At 37.0% G+C, this 19,568-nt stretch overlaps 1 protein-coding gene across 1 annotated transcript in view; it reads right to left on the reverse strand.

The window, feature by feature from the left end:
* Positions 1 to 17,719, reverse strand: part of SKAP1 (src kinase associated phosphoprotein 1) — a 393,786-nt gene extending 376,067 nt beyond the window's left edge. The window contains exons 1-2 of the mRNA XM_007420153.4: positions 17,560 to 17,719; positions 7,771 to 7,873 (exon numbers count right to left, since the gene is read on the reverse strand). Coding sequence (XP_007420215.2) covers positions 7,771 to 7,873; positions 17,560 to 17,611 — 155 coding nt within the window. The 5' untranslated portion in view covers positions 17,612 to 17,719. The remainder of the gene's footprint in view (positions 1 to 7,770; positions 7,874 to 17,559) is intronic.
* Positions 17,720 to 19,568: the final 1,849 nt, after the last annotated feature.

Here is a 19,568-nt window from a genome sequence, read left to right on the forward strand (position 1 = left end):
TCACCATGCAAATACCATAATTTACATATTTGTGTCAGTCATGAATCCACAGACTAGGTGGCATACAGATATTTGTATAATAAATAAATTAAAATGACACTGTCACACATACGTAACCATTGTGATGTCACTGTGGTTTCTTATGGGCACCATTAACCACCCATTTTTTTCACATGCCTCAGTCAACTGAATGCATGCAGCTAAAAATATGCAGAATAAAAAGGAGCAGAACACAGAATAACTTATCATGTGAGCCTCAGTATTCAAGCAAGTAATCTTGCTAAGTATCTTTATGTATATTAATGTTACCTAAATATGACCCAGATAGAGAAAAATAACATTCAAATTTGCTCCTCTAAACAGATATAAATTTTGTAGTATAAAAGCCACAGTGATTCTGAGTTATTTATTAGAGATATTATATTTATAAATTATCCTTTCACCCAATAAATGTGTGAGGCAATATACCATTTAAACAAAAAAAAACATATCTGAGTAAAGTATATATATCAAAAACTGTCATAAAAAGCAGGAACAGAGATCTTTCTTAAAACTGAAACAGACATTTTAATCCATTAAATGTTCAGTAGAAAAATACAATTGCCTGTCTACAAAATTTAACGAGGAACCTAATTTTGAATTCCAAAATGGAGGTGCTCCTGCAGATTTTGTTTCTCCACCCTCCTTGGTACTGAATCATTTAAGGGTCTTAAGTGCAATAATCATAAGTTCCAGACAGGTTCATATGGGTGAAGACAGTCTTTCAAATATTTACTCAACTCATTTATTGGACTTCACAAATAGTATAACACAGGGGTAGACAAGTATGACCCTTCAGATGTTACTAGACCACTTGAGTAGAGTTGGAATTCAGCAATATCTGGGGAGTTAAATATTGCCCAATTCTGATATCAACACTCTATTTGGCTGCCAACAAATTTAATTTTAGGATGTATGCTTGTTCAGGAAGTATACAAATATACAAATTAGAACATGGTTTAAATGCATTCCTCATTTAAATAAAATTAACATACTCCTTTTTCATAGCATTTTAAATAAACTAATAAGATTTTCATTTAAAAATCCATCCTCACCCTTGATTTTTTTGTTTAAAAATCTGTGTATCATTCTTGAAGGCTCAGTTGTCCTGAACCAAATATCTCCCCGGTTCCTGTTAGTTTGAAAGCTGTTACTGTATCTATCCTTTGGGATCTCAAAATACGACATTCTGGCTGAACATAAGCCTGTTCCTATTGTGGAGGACTGTTTTTTTCCTACAATACTCCTCAATCCCTAGCAAATCTAAGCTGTTCTTACCAACATTACCATCTCATGCACAGAAGGATCATAACTTTGTGTGCAGACGATCCCAGGTTCAATCCAGTTAAAGGATAAGATAGCAAGTTATGTGAAGGCCCCTGTCTGATACTTTAGTGGTAGATGATCTTGTTGTAACCTAAAATCTAACAGAACCATTTGAAAGGCTTTCACTCAAACCCTAACAAGGGATAAGTCTGACTCCTCTGTTTCTATTCACTGAGCTCTTCATACCTGTCAGCCCTTTGAGGTAAGCCAGATCAGGAAAAAGACTCCACAACTTTGACTTTATGGATTTAGGCTACAGTAACAGAATCTTACAAAGCCTAACTATGTATTCCCTTCCTTTCCTCTTATACCCTAAACAGTTAGGGTGGAGCCAATTTGAATTTCTTTTTTGTACTTTCCTCCTTTTCCCAGCTTATAGCATGGTTTTGTTTTTGCAACTGCAAAGTTTCTCCAAGGTTATCTATGTCACTCTCTGCACCACCGAGCAGGTCATACATCCTTTTTTCTAGAATAATAGAGTTGAAGGGGACCTCATAGTTAATTTAGCCCAAACCCAAGGAGAATGTTAGATTTTGAAGGACATAGCCTGAGGTTTGTCTGGCATTGGTTTTTATGGAACTATAAGTTAATGTAGATTTCAAAAATCATTATGCGAGAAATCCCATATTAAGGATACTGAATAAATATAAACCCAGGTTGTGCCCGAAAATACCTTTACTGGTCTCAGCACAGGAAGCATTTTATAGAAAAGAAACAGCAGGCTAAGAGAGAAGGTTAACATATCAAGACTTATTAACACAGGAAGATGGACAGCTTAAGATGAAGTCAAGAGAACAATTAACTGCAGAGGGATTTAGTTTTCAATGGTTTTCATATGCACAATTAAAAGAAAGATTTAATGTAGATAAAAAGGTAATGGGGATTGAACAACATGAGACGGAGTTTGAAAATGAATTTGAAAATGAATCACATCTACAAATGATGAATATGTGATTGCAAAAAATACATAAATTTATGTTGAAACGTGAAACAGAAGAGGAACAAGTTAAAGATTGCATGATAAGAATTTTGGTTACAATATACAGATGGATCAATGGGAGAGAATGTGAATAAAAGGAATGAAATTCACATTGTGTTATAATTTAAGAGAGAACTTTTACAGAATGATGTGCTGTTGGTATATGATACTAAAGAAATTCTTTAAGATGTATAAAGGTACTTCTAGTCAATGATGGAAATGTAAAATACACGAAGGGACATTTTACTATGCATGGTAAAATGGTGGACTTGTAAAAAAGCAAAAATAAATTGGAAACAAATACATATGATGATACAAAGAATTCTGAAGATTCATATTGACATGAAACTAAAACTCTTTTTATTGAGACTTATGGACAGTCAGCTAGAAAAGATTTATGGAAGACTGATTTTATATATGGTAACTGCAGCAAGATTATTATATGCACAAAAATGGAGAAATACTGTAATACCCACAATAGAGGAATGGACTGTGAAAATGGCAGAATTAGCAGAGATGGCAAAATTGATGTTTGGTCAGGGACAAAACAATAAATATTTTTATGAAAGACTGGAAACCTTTAATGGACTTTTTGCTTGAAAATGGAAAAAAGTGAAATGGGTGATTTCTGGATTTGACAACTGAAAAAATATTAAATAAGGGGCTGAAGGGATTATTGTAATGTTAAGGAGGGATAATGAGTTTGTAACTACTGTAAAGAAGGGTGGAAGTCGCTTCTTTCATTATCTCTTTCTTTCCTCTTTCTGTATTCTTTTCTGCACTTTTTCTTTTTCTTTTTTCTTTCTTTTCTGTATATACTTCTATATTTGTCTATTAGCTATGTAAAAACTTTTAATAAAAATTAACAAACCCTAGCTCAGTGCACAATATGCTAGAACATTTTTGGACAGATCTCTATCCAGCCTGTTTGAAGACTCCATTGAAGGGGAGCATACCACTTCCTGAGACAACCTATTCTACTGGTTGACAGCTCCTACCATCAGGAAAGGCCAACCCACTGGTTCTTCTCCTTCTTCTAGGATGAAAGAAAAGAAGGTCACTCCATTCACTACATGACACTCCTTAAGATACCTGAATACCACTATCTCATGTCCCCTCAGTCTTCTCCTCTGCAGGCTACACATATCCAGTACTTTAACCTTTCCTCATAGAATATGGCTTCCAGGCCCTCCAAGTATCTGAACTCTCTCCTTTTTTAGATTGTGGTAGCCAGAACAGGACACAATATTCCAAGTGGGGCCCAACCAAATCACAGTAGAATGGTATCACTATTTGCCAGATTCTGGACTCCAAAATAGCATTTTTGCAGCTGCATCATCTTTTTGATTTATGTTCAATTTATGGTCTATTAGAATACAGATCCTTTTAACAGGTACCACTGCCAAGCCAGGTTTCCTCAATCCTATACGTGTGCCTTTTTTTTCCTACCAGATTTAGGATTTACATTTATCCCTGTGAAATTTCATCCAGTTTGCTTCAGCCAGCTATTCAAGCTGGTCTAGTTTGTGTCATCTGCAAATCTGATAATTATGCCCTCAACCCCTTCAACCAAGTCATTAATAAAAATGTTGAAAAACACAGGGCCCAGCATAAAGCCCTGTGACACTACTGTCCAAGCTGATGTGGTGCCATTACGAATACTCTCTGAGTTCAGTCATTCACCTAATTATGAATTAATCTTAACAGTTGTATTATGTAGCCCATATTTTACCATTGTATTAATGAGGATATCCTGAGAGCCTTTGCTGAATTATTCGCTGAAGTGAAGGTATACTATGTCTGTGGTATTTCCCCAATCTATTCAACTAGTAAGGTCTTTCAAAAAACGAGACAAGTTTAATGTAGCATGACTTGTTTGTGACAAACCCATGCTGGTTCCTGTAAATTGTTGCATTCCTATCCAAAAGTTCACAAATATGCTGTTTAATCTGCTTGAGAACCTTGCCCATCCTAGATACTAAGCTGTCTGAAATTTCCTGATTCCTCCCTCCTTCCTATTTTGGAGATAGGCTCACATTCTGCCAGTTTTCAGAGATATCACTAGTTCTCTAGAAATTCTCAAAGATTAAAGTTAGCAGTTCTACATTCACCTCCACTAGTTATTTTATATCCTAGGATGTAATCCAGCTGGCTCAGCAAACCTGGATTCATTTATATTAGCTAAGGGTTTGTTTACGCTCTGCCTGTCTAAATTGAAGCTCCTTCCTTCAATGGCCAGCTAGGCTTTAGTCTCCTTGCTGAGAGAAGACAGGTGTAAAATAAGAGTTGATGTGTCTTTTCACCATTATCCATTACCAGTTCATCCTTTTCTCTCAGTGATAAATATATAGCCTCTTTGCCTTTCCTTTTGTTTCTGACGTATCCAAAAAAGCTTTTTATATTGTTCAGGACATTTCTTGCAAGCCTTAGCTTATTCTGAGCTTTTACCTTTCTGACACAATCCCTACAGTTTCTGGTGACTGCCTTATATTCTTCTTTGGTTATGTGTCCTCCTTCCACATCCTACACATATCCCTTTTATTTTTTAGCATTTTAGAAAGCTCTATATGCATCCACATTGTTCTCTTTAGACATCTTTCATTTTTCTTTCTACCACAGATTGTTTTAAATATTATCTAGAGGGGCAAGAACCTCAAACTGACCAGACACCTATTTTTATAGCATCATTGTTGCCAATATATATCACAACTTATTCCATCAGTGTAGCTACACAGTATGAAATATCCTCATCCATCACTAATCTATGTCTTAGGATCAGTCTACAGGCTCTACTTTATTTATTATTTAAAGCATGTAACTAGTGAGCATTTATAGTCCATATTTCAGCCAGAAAGACTCCCAGTGCAGTTTACAGATCAATTTAAAAAAGACTATCAGACACTGAAGCTTATCATCTAAAAAAGACAGGTCACAAAAGAAAAAAATGGTGGGAGAAAAAAAATCCCAAGAGTATTCTAGTACCAGTTGTTAAGGATTTTAGTTTCTCTCTCTGGAATTGATGACCAATGAAGGAGTGGTAAAGCCTGAGGCAGGTTAGCTTCTCAGGAGGGTGCACAGTTGTCAAAACCTTTGAGGTTGGAAAACTTAGGAAAGAACCACCACGTAGATTTCTGGAATGAACTTTATTGTTAATATGGTAATGTAACAGATTTCTGAAAGCCTGCCAAAGCAGTTCTCCAGCTCAGTTTATACCCAGTGTCATAAAGATAAAGTTACTCTCTTTCTCACATTTCCCCCTTCCCCTGTACTAAGGAATCTCTTTTGTAACAGTCCAACTCCCTCTTGCAAAGGCTTGTTCCATCCTCCATATTCCCAGGGTCTGTTAGACATTCCATCACAATAGTAGCCCTGCTTTCCTTCCTCTCCTCTGCCTCATTTAGTGTAATAACTACTAGATGGCTATACTAGTCAAACATGGAATGCAGTATTAGGGCAAAATTCCACTACCTAAGAATATACATTTTAATTTTAAAATAGCTGATGTCTAATCTTTACAGCTGTGAAGAGACATGTATGACTGAAGAAATCTTAGAAAAAAACACTGTCACTAAATTAAACGTTCATTTCCCAATGAAAGCTTCTTCAAATTACCTTAGATTGCTCTTGCAATCAGTAAAGAACTTCAGCGAACTCTCTCATTAATTGTTCACTAATGCCAATAGTTTAGCAACCAATACATTAACATTGTTAAAGATGTTGGCTGTATTCCTACTATAAAATTGAATTTAGTTATAATATGCTCATCTCCCTGTGTAAAAATAAACTGTGCACTGCAACAAATGAGAAATGCATTCAAAAGAGAGGAAGCACACTGCATGAGGCAGATGATATCTCAAGTAATAAACAATGGTTGAAATGGAAGTTTATATTTCTACTGTACATGAAATTTGAGTTTCTGCTTGAGACAAGTAGAGCAAATGATGAAAATAAGCAAACATTCTTAATTTGCATAGTTTCTATAGGCTGCACAGTTTATTTTTTTCTTATTCCACAGTTCTGCCTGCTGCTGTTCTTGAAATACAGAGCTGCTGTGAAATTCACTTTGCAGATGTCATTGTATGTAAAGGCTGCCCCAAATTTAAACCTTTTTAATAAAGCTAACCTTTTGTTATCTTGTGTTCCCCTCCTATTCCCAACAGACACACCTTTCTTTTAGCTTCCACTACAAGTCCTTCAGAATTTGCCAACTGCTGCATCTAACGGTTTATGGAAGCCATGGTACTGCCAACAGTTTTAACAACAAAACTCTTCAAATCCCTCAAGTAACCTGGTTGTTTGAAAGAAATACCACATTCAGGATATTCTTGCTTTCTTGAACACTTTATTTCATATACTATAGAGCAGAGAAGCATATTTGGAGACACCACCCTCCAACAGTAACAAGAGTGATAGGCCCTACTAAATTATGGGAAACGATATATAACTATCAGCCTATAATTCCTAGTTAAATTCAGGGATCTCCTTAAAGAAGAACATAATTAAGTACAACTTAAGGACTTATATTAGAACCATATCATTCCAAAAGAAAATATCTAACCCACAGGTGGCAAACCACACTTTTTTGGGAGAAGGGGGTTTTAAGAATGACATTACCAGGCATATAAGGTGATAAGTTATGCCATCCAATTTCAACAGCACCATCTGAGTGGGAGACAGCTCTGTGGAACACACACAAAAAATAGAGCCTGGGGGTCATAGAGTATGCAGCATTGGGGGCATGGATTTTCCATCTTTATTCTGTACCAAATGGAGGCACCTTACTGCCACCAGTTGTTTTGGACTACAAGTCCCTTGCCATTGACCATACAAGCTATATACAGTGAGAGCTAAAGTCAAAAGCATCTAGAGGGCAACTAGCTTACCTACCTCTTTTCTATACTAAAAGCTAAACTATTTGTGAACATAGAAGATCTATACATTTAAGTATGGATTTACCATACAGTAATCATAAGAAAAGCATATATAAGGATGGACTTCAAACTTTTCTCTCATCCAAATACTATTCTCTCATCCAAGCATGCTATCAGTATTAAACACTGCTTGAAAAGAAAAACACTGAGGGGGCAGACTTCAGGAAATTAAATTTCAGTTGGGGAGAGGATTCTGCATTCCTCACCCAGCCATATTTTATTATTAAAAATGTATTTTGAGGACATACACATAGCAAGTTTGTCATGCTAGTTTGGCCCTCACAGGTTAGGAAAACACAAAAGACCTACAGAAAAGAGGCAATAAGATTGGCAGCTCTGGATGCAGTGGAAGTAATCTTTTTTGGATATTGTCAGAAACAAAATGGTGGATTAATGGACTTCCCAGAAATAATTGTGAAAACAGTTAAGACAATGTACTCTCCTCTCCCCCGCACAGAAATTGCTCTCATGAGAACTACATGCGGATGTACACACCTCTCTTTAAGTTGTTCAATATCAAATAGGATATCATCTCTCTGTACCCGTGCTCTAGCACTAAGGCTCTCATCCTGTAGGTTTTCCAGATAATCTTCAACTTCTGTTGGGGAAAAGATTGCAAATATGGGAGAAAGAAGCATTAGATTTTGGTCAGATATATAAACTATAGACAGAAAATTATCAAAGAAGAAATAAACAGAACTTCATAACCTAACATATAAAATAACTTAAAGATGAATGGACATTCATAAAGATAGCAAAAAAAATCACAAATCTAAATCTATTAATAAAATGGTAATGGTATTTCTAATACACACAGAGTAAGACTATCCCCAGCTAAAAGAAAGCAAGTTAGAAAACCAGAAATAGACAAACATTATATATATGTGGATGGAACAAGGGATCTGCTTTGTTGTTATGATTTACACAGGCCACAAAAATTCAACATTTCTTGATTGACTTTATCAATCACATTTTTTTAAAAAAAAAGAACATTCCTGAACATAGGGAGAAAAGATGGAAATCTTTTTTTTTTTTTTTTTGGTACTGATTTCATTCCTGGGATATGAGATCTCTACTTGGGCCACTTCACCACATATTATACTACAATATATACCGTATTTTTCTGACAATAAGACGCCCCCATGTACAAGACGCCCCCCACTTTTCTAGCCCAAAATTTAAAAATCAGTATTTTAAAGATAGTGCAGAACACATTTTTATTTAGTAATTAGTTAACATTTACCTGATACACTCGGTGGGAGGAGGTCCAAACCGTCTCTCTGCAGCTCTATTTCCAGGCTCTTTTGCATAACTGATTACATTCAAGCACGAGTGAAACTGCCGATAGCTTGTCTCTGCAAACAGCCTTCCTCTAATTGGTTTGTTCAGCATCAGCTGACATCAGTTACATCAGGCTCGTGATTGGAGGAAGTCTGTTTGGGAGACAAGCTATTTCACTCGTGATTGAAGGCTAGCAATAGGAGGAAGCCTCTCTGCAGAAACAAAGTATGGGCAGTTTTGCAACTGCACGATTCTCAGCTGACTTCCTTGAATAAGACGCCCTTCAGTTTTTAGGGTAAGGATTTTAGAAAAAAAGTATCGTCTTATAGTCGGAAAAATATGGTAACTATTTTGCACCATCAAATGTACATGTAATGGGACAACAGAGCCTATTCCCTGGCACATTTGGACTTTTTGGCTGTGCACAATTTATTTTATTTATTTTTATTTTATTAATCAAATTTATAGATAAAAAAGACAAAGGTACATAATAATTCTAATTCCTGTGCTATATTAGATCAACAATTGGATGCATTGTAATAAAAATGCCAATCACTTCTGCAAATTGCTCCAACACCCAAATTTCTCCTCCCATTTCCACAGATATCAGCCATGTTCACAGCACCAGGAAATGAGATAGGAAGCCTGGACATAGAATTTCAGAGTGGATCAGGAAGAGTGGTATGTAAACAGCTCAAAATTAAATTATGTTAGTTTTACTGCATGTCTGTGATCTTATAAAATATCCAGAAAAGGCAATACAAGCAAGCAAGTTCAGATGCCAACATTTCCCAGGGAAGGAAAAAAACAAAGAAAGACAAGAACAGCCTTTCCCAACCAGAATGGTATGTCGTAACTGAGAATTCTGAAAGTTGTACTCAAATACATTTTCAAAAATGTTGGGATGGGGAAGGAAGGGTTAGAAAAACTTGTGAAGAGAATAAAATAGCTAATTACCTAATTACAAATGGAGTGGCTCTGTTTAAATATAAAGTTGGAAACACAGAACTTCAGATTTCAAAATCCAATGAAAAATGTCCTTTAGACTGCCAGTTTAAAAACTGCATTTCAGATTAGCCCTACTGTAATCAGTTTACTGTCAGCCAGAGGACATTAATGGTAAACCCTGACATATTGGAAATACTTTTGAGTGTGTATACTAAATAGATTTCTTTCACCACTGAATAAACACAGCTTGTCCCCACACACCTGCCAAGATTAGGGAGTAGGTTTCCATGCTGCCTCAAGCCTTGGCAATTATTCTTTTAAAAATTAATCTGTTATTATTCTGATTATGTTGTAAAGTACACACATACTCACAAACAACTGAAAATCTACATATATAGACTGAGCATTTGACAATCCAACTTCCATATTTCTGACCTGTGTATTCTAAACAATATGATCACTTCCAATGACACATATGGCATAAATGTTAGTTGACACCACAGCCTGTTTTTCTAGCTTGCATTGATGGAATGTACCTTCACTACTGGAAGGCCTAGAGACTCTCTGGGTTGTAAAAGATGCAGCAAGTTTGATAATAGGAGAGCATGACATGCAATTAATCTCCATTCATAGCCTGCTCTACTTGTCAGAAAAAGAAGACTCCTTCTTTAGAAGGGAATCTGAAGACTTCAATTAAAAACAGTCAGCTAACAAGAAAATAATCTAAGCTAAAGGAAAGGTGGCAGGTGCTGAAAATGAGTTGTTTACGAGAAATGTCAGCTCAAAACAATAAAGCACTGAACATTAAAAAGAAGAAAAATGAAATGAGTTGACAGTATCACATCCTCCAGTTTAAAAAAGGAAAGGAAGACCACATGTTCAGATGGGGAAGATAATTCAGAAAAAAAAAATGTTTCTAAATCAGAGCCTAAAATGTTGATGCTTAAATCTGAGCTAAAGATCTCTAGGAGTTAGCTTTAAAAGCTGCTTTTAGTTTCTTGATTCAGCCCAGGGGCATACGAAATGATAAGAGTGTCCACAAGCATATACAGAGTCCTTTCATCTCACTAACCCACACATATGAGGATCAAGTCTTTGTGACCTAGTCATAAAATGGGATTTGCAGGTAGATCTTAAAATCTTTTCTCACTCAGTCCTTGCAACACCAGACAGTCAACGGAACATTTTTTTTTAACAGTATGGTGGAAGTAACAGCCCAATATTTATTTAGCAGATAAAGCTTTCCTGACAAAGAAGATATACAATGAGAAAAAAACATAATTATGTCAATTAAAGGAATAATTCAAGAGGAAAACTGCCTTAAATAGGGACACAAATGAGATGAAGGGAAGAAAAAGTTAAATCACAACAGTGGAGCTGGGTGTAAGGTCAGAACAGACTAAGCCACACTGCTCTTAATTTCTAGAAACCTGCTTGGAAACTACCTCCATAATGCGCAACTGGTTTTATATAAAAAACACTCTGCACATATTCAGAGATATTTTTTAACTGCACGTATTCTGCAACTATATGTTAGCACTGCAAACAGATTGTAGGATAGCATTCTAGTTCAAAATTATGGTCTAACTCCTACCTGAATATCACTTTGAAAACAGTTGGGAGAATATAAGCTTTTAAGTTAAAGGCACTAAAGGTCCTATTTTCCTTCAACATATATCTTTGTAAAAGCAGTTTTGTAAGCACTCAGAAGACCAAATATCAAAATAATGTTACCCCTTCTGTAAGGCCTTATGTAACAAATCCCTACTTCAGACACTGATAAAATATACCATCTTCTGAAAGATTTTGATCTTAGAAAGTTATAAACAGACTAAGGGTCCAGATAAAATTGGAATATTGAAACTTTTACAATAAGATTTTGGAATTAATTATAAAGAACAAATAGCTTCTCATGGGAAATAGATTCTGTTGTTTTTTACAAGACAGTGGATTTACAACTGACAGGCCAAAGATAAGCAATTTCATGATTTCAAAAAGTGGACACTAAAGTTTTTAGGTAGAGGAAACACTCACAAACCTGTAAAATATTGCAAAACATTATAACAATAAAAACAGTAAAAATACTGAAGGAGACTTTTGAAGAATGGAACCAGAAAATGTCTGCTTCTATGGATAGACTCTGTCCAAAAGACGTTATTGAAGAAATGACAGATGTAAAACAAATTTTAGCTGACAAGATAGAGATAGTATTGAAAGTGGATTTACAACTGACAGGCCAAGAGAATGACTTAGAAAAGGATGTTTCATTGGATCTACAAAAGAAACCGGCTGAGGTTGTCAAATTTAAAAGGGAAATACAAATGGCAAACCAAGAGTGTGACCTGGATAATTTTTTCCTATTGGATTTACAAAAGAAGCTTGTTAAAACCTTGAAGAACTCTGTGCAATGGGACAAAGAAGAAATGAAGAGAAATCCTACAACAATATTTGATATTTGAATGAACTAAAGATTAAGACTGTTAGAAATAGAAGGAAAATAAAGTTGGTTTATTTGATCAAAGTTAAAATAAAGTATGTTATTCATTCTGACAACCCTTATGTACTTTCTGCTGACAGCAGGACTGAAAAGATTATGTTTTATGTATTTGTTTATAGATAAGAGATGTGATGTGGGATGAAGAGATAAATATTTGTAACCTTAGAGGGGGTGAAGAGTCACTAGATTTGTTTATACTTGTGATTAAGGTTGAAAGTCACTTCTTTATATATTTCTTTTCTCGTTACTATATTCTTACTTTTCTTTCTTCTCTCTTTCTTTTTTCTTGCACTTTTTACTCCTTTCTATTCTTTTTTCTTTCTCTAAGTTTAGTTTGTATTATAATTTACTATTATATTAAAAATTCTTAATAAAATTTATGCATACACACACACACACATATATATACATATACATATACATATACATATACATATACATATACATATACATATACATATACACATACATATACACATACATACATATATATATATATGAATGAAAAGATCTAAGAAACAGCAGTACTAAGCATATCTATGAGGTTAAACTTGTCTTATGAGTGGGGAGATTGTCAAGGTCACCAACCTTCTTTTTCAAGAATTGGATCAAACCTCTTTTCTTTTCTTTTCTTTTCTTTTCTTTTCTTTTCTTTTCTTTTCTTTTTTTTTTTGTGATGCAGCAAAGGGCTTGGCTTAGAGAAATTCTGCAGGATGGGAACAAAAGTTTGCTCCCTACTTCTTAAAAGTGAATCATTTATCCAAACCTAAGTAAAGTAACACTTGGTTCAGCATGACTAAGAAACACAAATGAATAAGCAGTGTTACACCATACTTTGGAAATATATATCCTCCCTTTTGGAACAACTGCACCTTGCAAAAGTTGAACCATCCAACACATCCTCCTATGTTGTCTATTTTACAGAGATAAAGTGGTACCTTGGGTCACGAACTCTTCTGTTCACAACCAATTCGGGTCACGAACAGCACCGTTCACAAAATTTTGCTTCCGTTCGCGAACTCCGCATCGGGTGACGAACAGGATCCGCGGCCATTTTCCCTGCTGACACATGTGGTCGTGGATTCCTGTAGGGAGGGGGACTCTCCCTCCAAACAATAACCGCCTCCCCACCCACCTTCCTGTCCTCCACGCCTCAAGCAAGGTTAGTGTTCTCTCTCTTCATACTGTACTGTACTGTACTTTGTGTCATATTTTTGTGGTTTAAAAAAAAAAAACATATGGTTCAGAACGGATTAACCGTATTTACATTGAACCTTATGGGAAAAGTTGATTCGGGTCGTGACCAATTCGGGTCGCGACCAGAGTCACGGAACGAATTAAGTTCGTGACCCGAGGTACCACTGTACTTGTTTTGTTGTTCAGTCATTAAGTCGTGTCCGACTCTTCGTGACCCCATGAACCATATTGTGCCAGGCCTTCCTGTCCTTCACTGCCTCGTAGTACTCTTCTTTTTCCAGTACATACAAATCACCAATTTTATGTTCTCCATATCCACTTCTTTTTCCAGTACATACACAGGCCAATTTTATGTTCTCCATATCACTTTCTGATTGCAGTTCTCTTATAACATATTACACTGTTTTGTGCAGCTGTGTGCAAAATTTGTGGAGAACTGATTGCTAGTTAGAAGTAATCAGACCTACGTAGCTTACATCTGCACTGTTGTCCTTAACATTGGTATTTAGTACAATTTATACTGCTATAGCTTGCTTTAATTCTTTTTTTTGGAGACCACAGTATATTACTTTATTATACACTATTATTACATTTCTTAGGTATAGCTTTTGTTGTTGTTGTTTAGTCGTTAAGTCGTGTCCGACTCTTCGTGACCCCATGAACCATATTGCGCCAGGCCTTCCTGTCCTTCACTGCCTCCCTGAGTTTGCTCAGTTTCATGCTCATTGCTTCAGTGATGCTATCTAACCATCTCATCCTCTGCCGTCCTCTTCTCCTTTTGCCTTCAATCTTTCCCAGCATCAGGGTCTTCTCCAAAGAGATCTCTCTTCGCATTAGGTGACCAAAATATCTGAGCTTGAGCTTCATTATCGATCCTTCCAATGAGCAATCAGGGTTGATTTCCTTTAAGATTGACTGGTTTGACCTCCTAGCAGTCCAGGGGACTCTCAAGAATCTTCTCCAGCACCACAGTTCAAAGGCATCAATTCTTCGGCGCTCGGCCTTTTTTATGGTCCAGCTCTCACAGCCATACATTACTACTGGAAAAACCATAGCTTTGACTATGCGGATCTTTGTCGGCAAGGTGACGTCTCTGCTTTTTAATATGCTATGTAGGCTTGCCATAGCTTTCCTCCCAAGGAGCAAGCGTCTTTTAATTTCATGGCTGCAGTCTCCGTCTGCGGTGATCTTGGAGCCCAAATAAATGAAGTCTGTTACTGCTTCCAATTCTACCCCTTCTATTTGCCAGGAAGGTATAGCTTTAATCTTAATTAATCTTGTAGCTTCTCAAATACATTTATAGTAATTTTATAGGTTTCTGTCACTTTTTTCTAAATGAATGCAGTACTCTTTTCACAACTTGCAGTTATAGGATATCTTTAGTGGCATGATTGTAAACTTTTAAGTCTTTTGTCATATATTGGTCAATGACCAAAATGCAGCTGTTTTATTATCAATAAAGAAAATACATAAGCATTCTGCAGTTTCGTGTAGTATTAGATAGGTTAATCTTATGTCCACTGAGCAAACTCAGGGAGGCAGTGAAGGACAGGAAGGCCTGGCGCAATATGGTTCATGGGGTCACGAAGAGTCGGACACGACTTAACGACTGAACAACAACAACAACAAACATACCCACCATCAGTGAATGAAATGCCTTCTTGTTTTTATATTAATTTGTGCAAGTAACTTACGTATATAGGAGAAAATAATAGGGTGCACTTAGGATGCCGTGTCACTTCCTGTCTCTGAAGGAGTCTGGTAGCACCTTTTCCAACTAATAAATGTTACAAGAGCCATAAGCTTTTGAGAGCTGCAGCTTACTTCATCAGATACATAGAGTGGCTTGACTAATGTAGGATTTAAACTAGGATGAGTTGGGGGAAGGGAGGGGAGACAGGTTGGTTATGCAGATGCAGGTTACATGTGAGGCAGATTATATGTTACCTTCTCAATTAAAAACTCTAATATGTTAAAAACCCATTGTGTTTATTGAGACCTTTTCAGGTAGCTTGAAACCTTTTGATGTATATGAGTTTAGCAACCTCTCACTCAATGGTGCTTTTAAAATCTCATTTTTGCAACATGGTCACTTTGAAATCTGCAAGAAAGTGCCCAGGGAGGTTAAAAAGCTCTGACACCACTTCGTCCTTGCTTTGAGTCCTGATGTCAAACTTGTGTCCATTAATTCTTTTGAGCAAAGTTGTCCCATTTGTCCTGCAGAGGTGCATTGCTAGCAGATGATGGCATCTGTCAGCGCAACCCACTTGTGTACTTGTTGGAGCCTGTGATGGTACTGTCGGTGTAGATGTGGGGACAAAGTAGACATCTGGATTTGTTGCAGGGACTCTGGTGTAGCAAGTGATTGCATTAGAATCAGTTTTCATAATCTCACAACTATGTCCCAGACTGAAGTCCATTTATAAGGTTGGGTCTAATCATTCTGCTTTTGGAGGTGAAACAGCAAATGATCACCCAATTGTAGTCAAGCTGCAAAGTATCCAGTGATGAATTTTGGGGGAAAAAAATCACACAACTACCTCTCTGCTAATAAACTCCAGTATATAACAATTTGCTACGTTAACTTGTCTCATTGAGCTCAGTGGGAGGCCCTGAAAGGGCCTCAATTTGTAAAAGCTTGCACTGGTTCCATTCCGAGGAAGTACACTGGTCTTCCTCCCTTCTTAGTTGGGCAGTTGGGAAAAAGCAATTTATGCCAGCATACTTTTCTGCCAACTCAGGAACTGAAGGAATGCATGTTAATGTGGCCATGAGGAAAGCCTTTATTTACCCCAAATTCAAATCTTTTGGTGTTCATTGAACCTACTCCCAAGAAGCATATATAGCAAGTACAGGCAACCCAGAAATCACATTTAAAAAAGAAGAAGAAGAAAACAGGCCTGTGAAAGCCACAAGGAAAATAGCAGAGATTAAGCAACATCACCAAAGCAGTTAGGGCTGAAAATTTGGGGCCAGTTTCTGGAGGAGGGGCGTTTGTCTTTTTTTCAATACAGGTTTGCTATCCCACCAGATTCTTTTCATGTTTAAACGTTTTATTTAAAAACCCACAACACTATGGAACTGAAAATGAGCAATTTACTGACATAAACTACTTAGAGTTTAGGGGAGGCCTACGTTGCCAGCCCATTGCTCACTCCTAGTGTATAGGACTACAGGCCTAATCTAGAGTTTAATTCCAATGCAGCATTAAAGCTTTAACTGATGAGTCACTGAAGACAAACTTTAATCCACGTATTACCACAGAAAAGAATGAAAGAAAATGTTAAAGATTTTAATTTATGTTTAACAATGAATAGTCGCTTTTCTAAATCCTTACATTTCTTTTACCACCTCAGAAAGCCCGTGACAGAGGGGTTCCACAGTTTGCCCATTTATTTAAATTGATTAATCCATTAAAAGGCAGAGAGAAATTACAGGCTTTAAAATAATCATTCAAGGGCCCTGATTTTAGCAGTTATTTTCACTGCCTTTAACAATGCCCATATTGAGGTTAAGAAATATTAGAAATTGGAAATAGATAGAGAAATAGAGAAAATGGGATTGGGTAGATTTTTCATAACAGAAGAAATTTAAAAGCAAGCACAAAAATCATATGAGGTACTAGAGTTGCTGCATGCCCTGTTTTACAGAAGACAGGCATCTTCTGTTTGAGAGGGCTATTTTTCTTAATCTGCTTTAAAGAACTGTAAGAAACAAATACAAATGTCCCCATGTTGCCCTTCACCAGTTAGCCTTCACTGTGTAGACACATAACTTACTAGTCAAAGTATTTTCCACTACAACAAGATGCATTATACCTCTACTGAAATTATAGCTATTTTTTCTAAATTTCCATTTCATCCTAGGGAGCGGGGCGGGGGGGTAGTCAGGTTGTATGCTCTTGCTTGGCAGTAAATCATATTGTAATCTGAGGACTTAATTCTAAGAAAGCATTCACAGTTTGGACTCCTTTGACTTTTTTTTTTAATATACTCATGCCCAAGTACAATTTCTGTAATATCCATAATTCAAATATGAGATGCCTATTTCTTTATTTACCAAGCTGCAGTTTTAAGATGGTGTTCTGCTGCAAAATAGTTTTTTTTCCAAAAGACAGCCATGAAGTGCCATTTCACAAGAATGAGATAACCACAGGGTCTGTTCTGAATCTAACAGTATCCTAATAATAATTAGTGATTAAAAATTAAGGTAATATGTAATCTATATTATGTAATGAGGGGGAGCTGTATTCAGGTTTCTTTAACTGAAAGCACTTGGGTTGACTGTGATCTTTTTTTTCCTCATGAAACTTCTGAGCTATAGGTGAGACCCCTAGTTATTGAAAGGAACTTTATAGTTACCTCTGAAGAGCTTCTGGATGTCCTCAGGAAGGATATCTGCTGCAGCTTTCATTAGGGACTTTCACTAGAGTGAAAAAAAAACAAATGAACCAAATATATATAGTTTGCTGGGGTCTGCAGAGTCCCCAGAGTCTGCTGAATTGATTGCTTCTGCTACTATTAGCAGTTGCTGAAGGAAAAAGGAAGCAAGGAGGTTCAGCAGACTCTGCAAAGAGAGGGAAGGGCCTGCTTGCCTCCTTTACAACTGCAAGTCCCTCCTTCTCTAACAGAAAAGGCTGAACAGACACCTGTGAGAGATACAGAAATGCAGCTGTAATTCAATTGTTTGGGGGAAGCATTTCCTCCTTCTTCAATCCAGACTATGCTGCCTTGATCTAACTAAGGCGATAGTAAAGATAAGTTATTTGGGGTCTCTAGCATTTATACTGAATGCTGTATCCACTGTCACGGATGTTGTGCCCAGCGAAGCTTCCTTAGGGTGCCATAATACGCAGGGGACGGCTTTCTTAGAAAGGCCACTGAAATGGCTGTTTCCTGGGATGTGTAGCGTTAAATATTTAGCGTTAAGTTTTTTAAACAACCTGAATATGACCAGTTGAAGCTCATTAGAGCAGGGAATCCATCGTTCATGCAATGGGGTAGAAAAAGCAATTCTCCTGCCAGAACAAAGACTGCAGTTGTCCTACTTCCTTGGCTGGACAATCCAGCTGGCTCTTCTGGAGAGATTCTCTGTCAGATCCACCAAGTAATCTAATACAAAAATAGCTAGGACTTGCGGGGGGGGGGGGAGCATTTAAGTACTTTTAAATTTAAAGATAGGTAAAAATGGAAAATTCCCATTTCTTAAAGATGTTCTAACTTGCCCAGTCTTTCATTGTAGATGAGCTCTAAAAACTAAAATAAATAAATAAATAAATTACTCCCTTGAGTTGATTTTTGTTGTTGTTGTTCAGTCGTTAAGTCATGTCCGACTCTTCGTGACCCCATGAACCATATTGCGCCAGGCCTTCCTGTCCTTCACTGCCTCCCTGAGTTTGCTCAGTTTCATGCTCATTGCTTCAGTGGTGCTATCTAACCATCTCATCCTCTGCCGTCCTCTTCTCCTTTTGCCTTCAATCTTTCCCAGCATCAGGGTCTTTTCCAAAGAGTCCTCTCTTCGCATTAGGTGACCAAAGTATCTGAGCCTGAGCTTGAGCTTCATTATCAATCCTTCCAATGAGCAATCAGGGTTGATTTCCTTTAAGATTGACTGGTTTGATCTCTTAGCAGTCCAGGGGACTCTTAAGAGTCTTCTCCAGCACCACAGTTCAAAGGCATCAATTCTTCGGCGCTCAGCCTTCTTTATGGTCCAGCTCTCACAGCCATACATTACTACTGGAAAAACCATAGCTTTGACTATGCGGATCTTTGTCGGCAAGGTGACGTCTCTGCTTTTTAATATGCTATCTAGGTTTGCCATAGCTTTCCTCCCAAGGAGCAAGCGTCTTTTAATTTCATGGCTGCAGTCTCCGTCTGTGGTGATCTTGGAGCCCAAATAAATAAAGTCTGTTACTGCTTCCATTTCTACCCCTTCTATTTGCCAGGAATTGATGTGTCCAGATGCCATGATCTTAGTTTTTTTAATGTTGAGTTTCAAGCCAGCTTTTGCAATCTCCTCTTTCACCCTCATCAAGAGGCTCTTTAGTTCTTCTTCACTTTCTGCCATTAGGGTGGTATCATCTGCATACCTGATATCTGCATACCTATACCTGCATATCTGAGTTGATTTTAGTGTCAACCTAAACATTTTCTCAGCATCAATGCACTGGGGGTTAGCGATTCCTTCTTGGATTTTTTTCAACTTCTCTGTCTAATCTACCACCCTTGGATTTCTTGGTTGACCCCCTTTCTCAAGTACTAATAAGATCTCTCTAGTTAGCTTCCTGGGATCAACCAAGGTCAGCTAGGTGACCTTGCTTGGAATAAGTATCAAATTTCTAGTATATTTTTATTTGTAAGACCAGTATATA

The sequence above is a fragment of the Python bivittatus genome, unplaced genomic scaffold, assembly GCF_059951505.1.
Source record: "Python bivittatus isolate LINGU-HERP-01145 unplaced genomic scaffold, Pbiv_v1 ctg000410_np1212, whole genome shotgun sequence".
NCBI classification, from domain to species: domain Eukaryota; kingdom Metazoa; phylum Chordata; class Lepidosauria; order Squamata; family Pythonidae; genus Python; species Python bivittatus.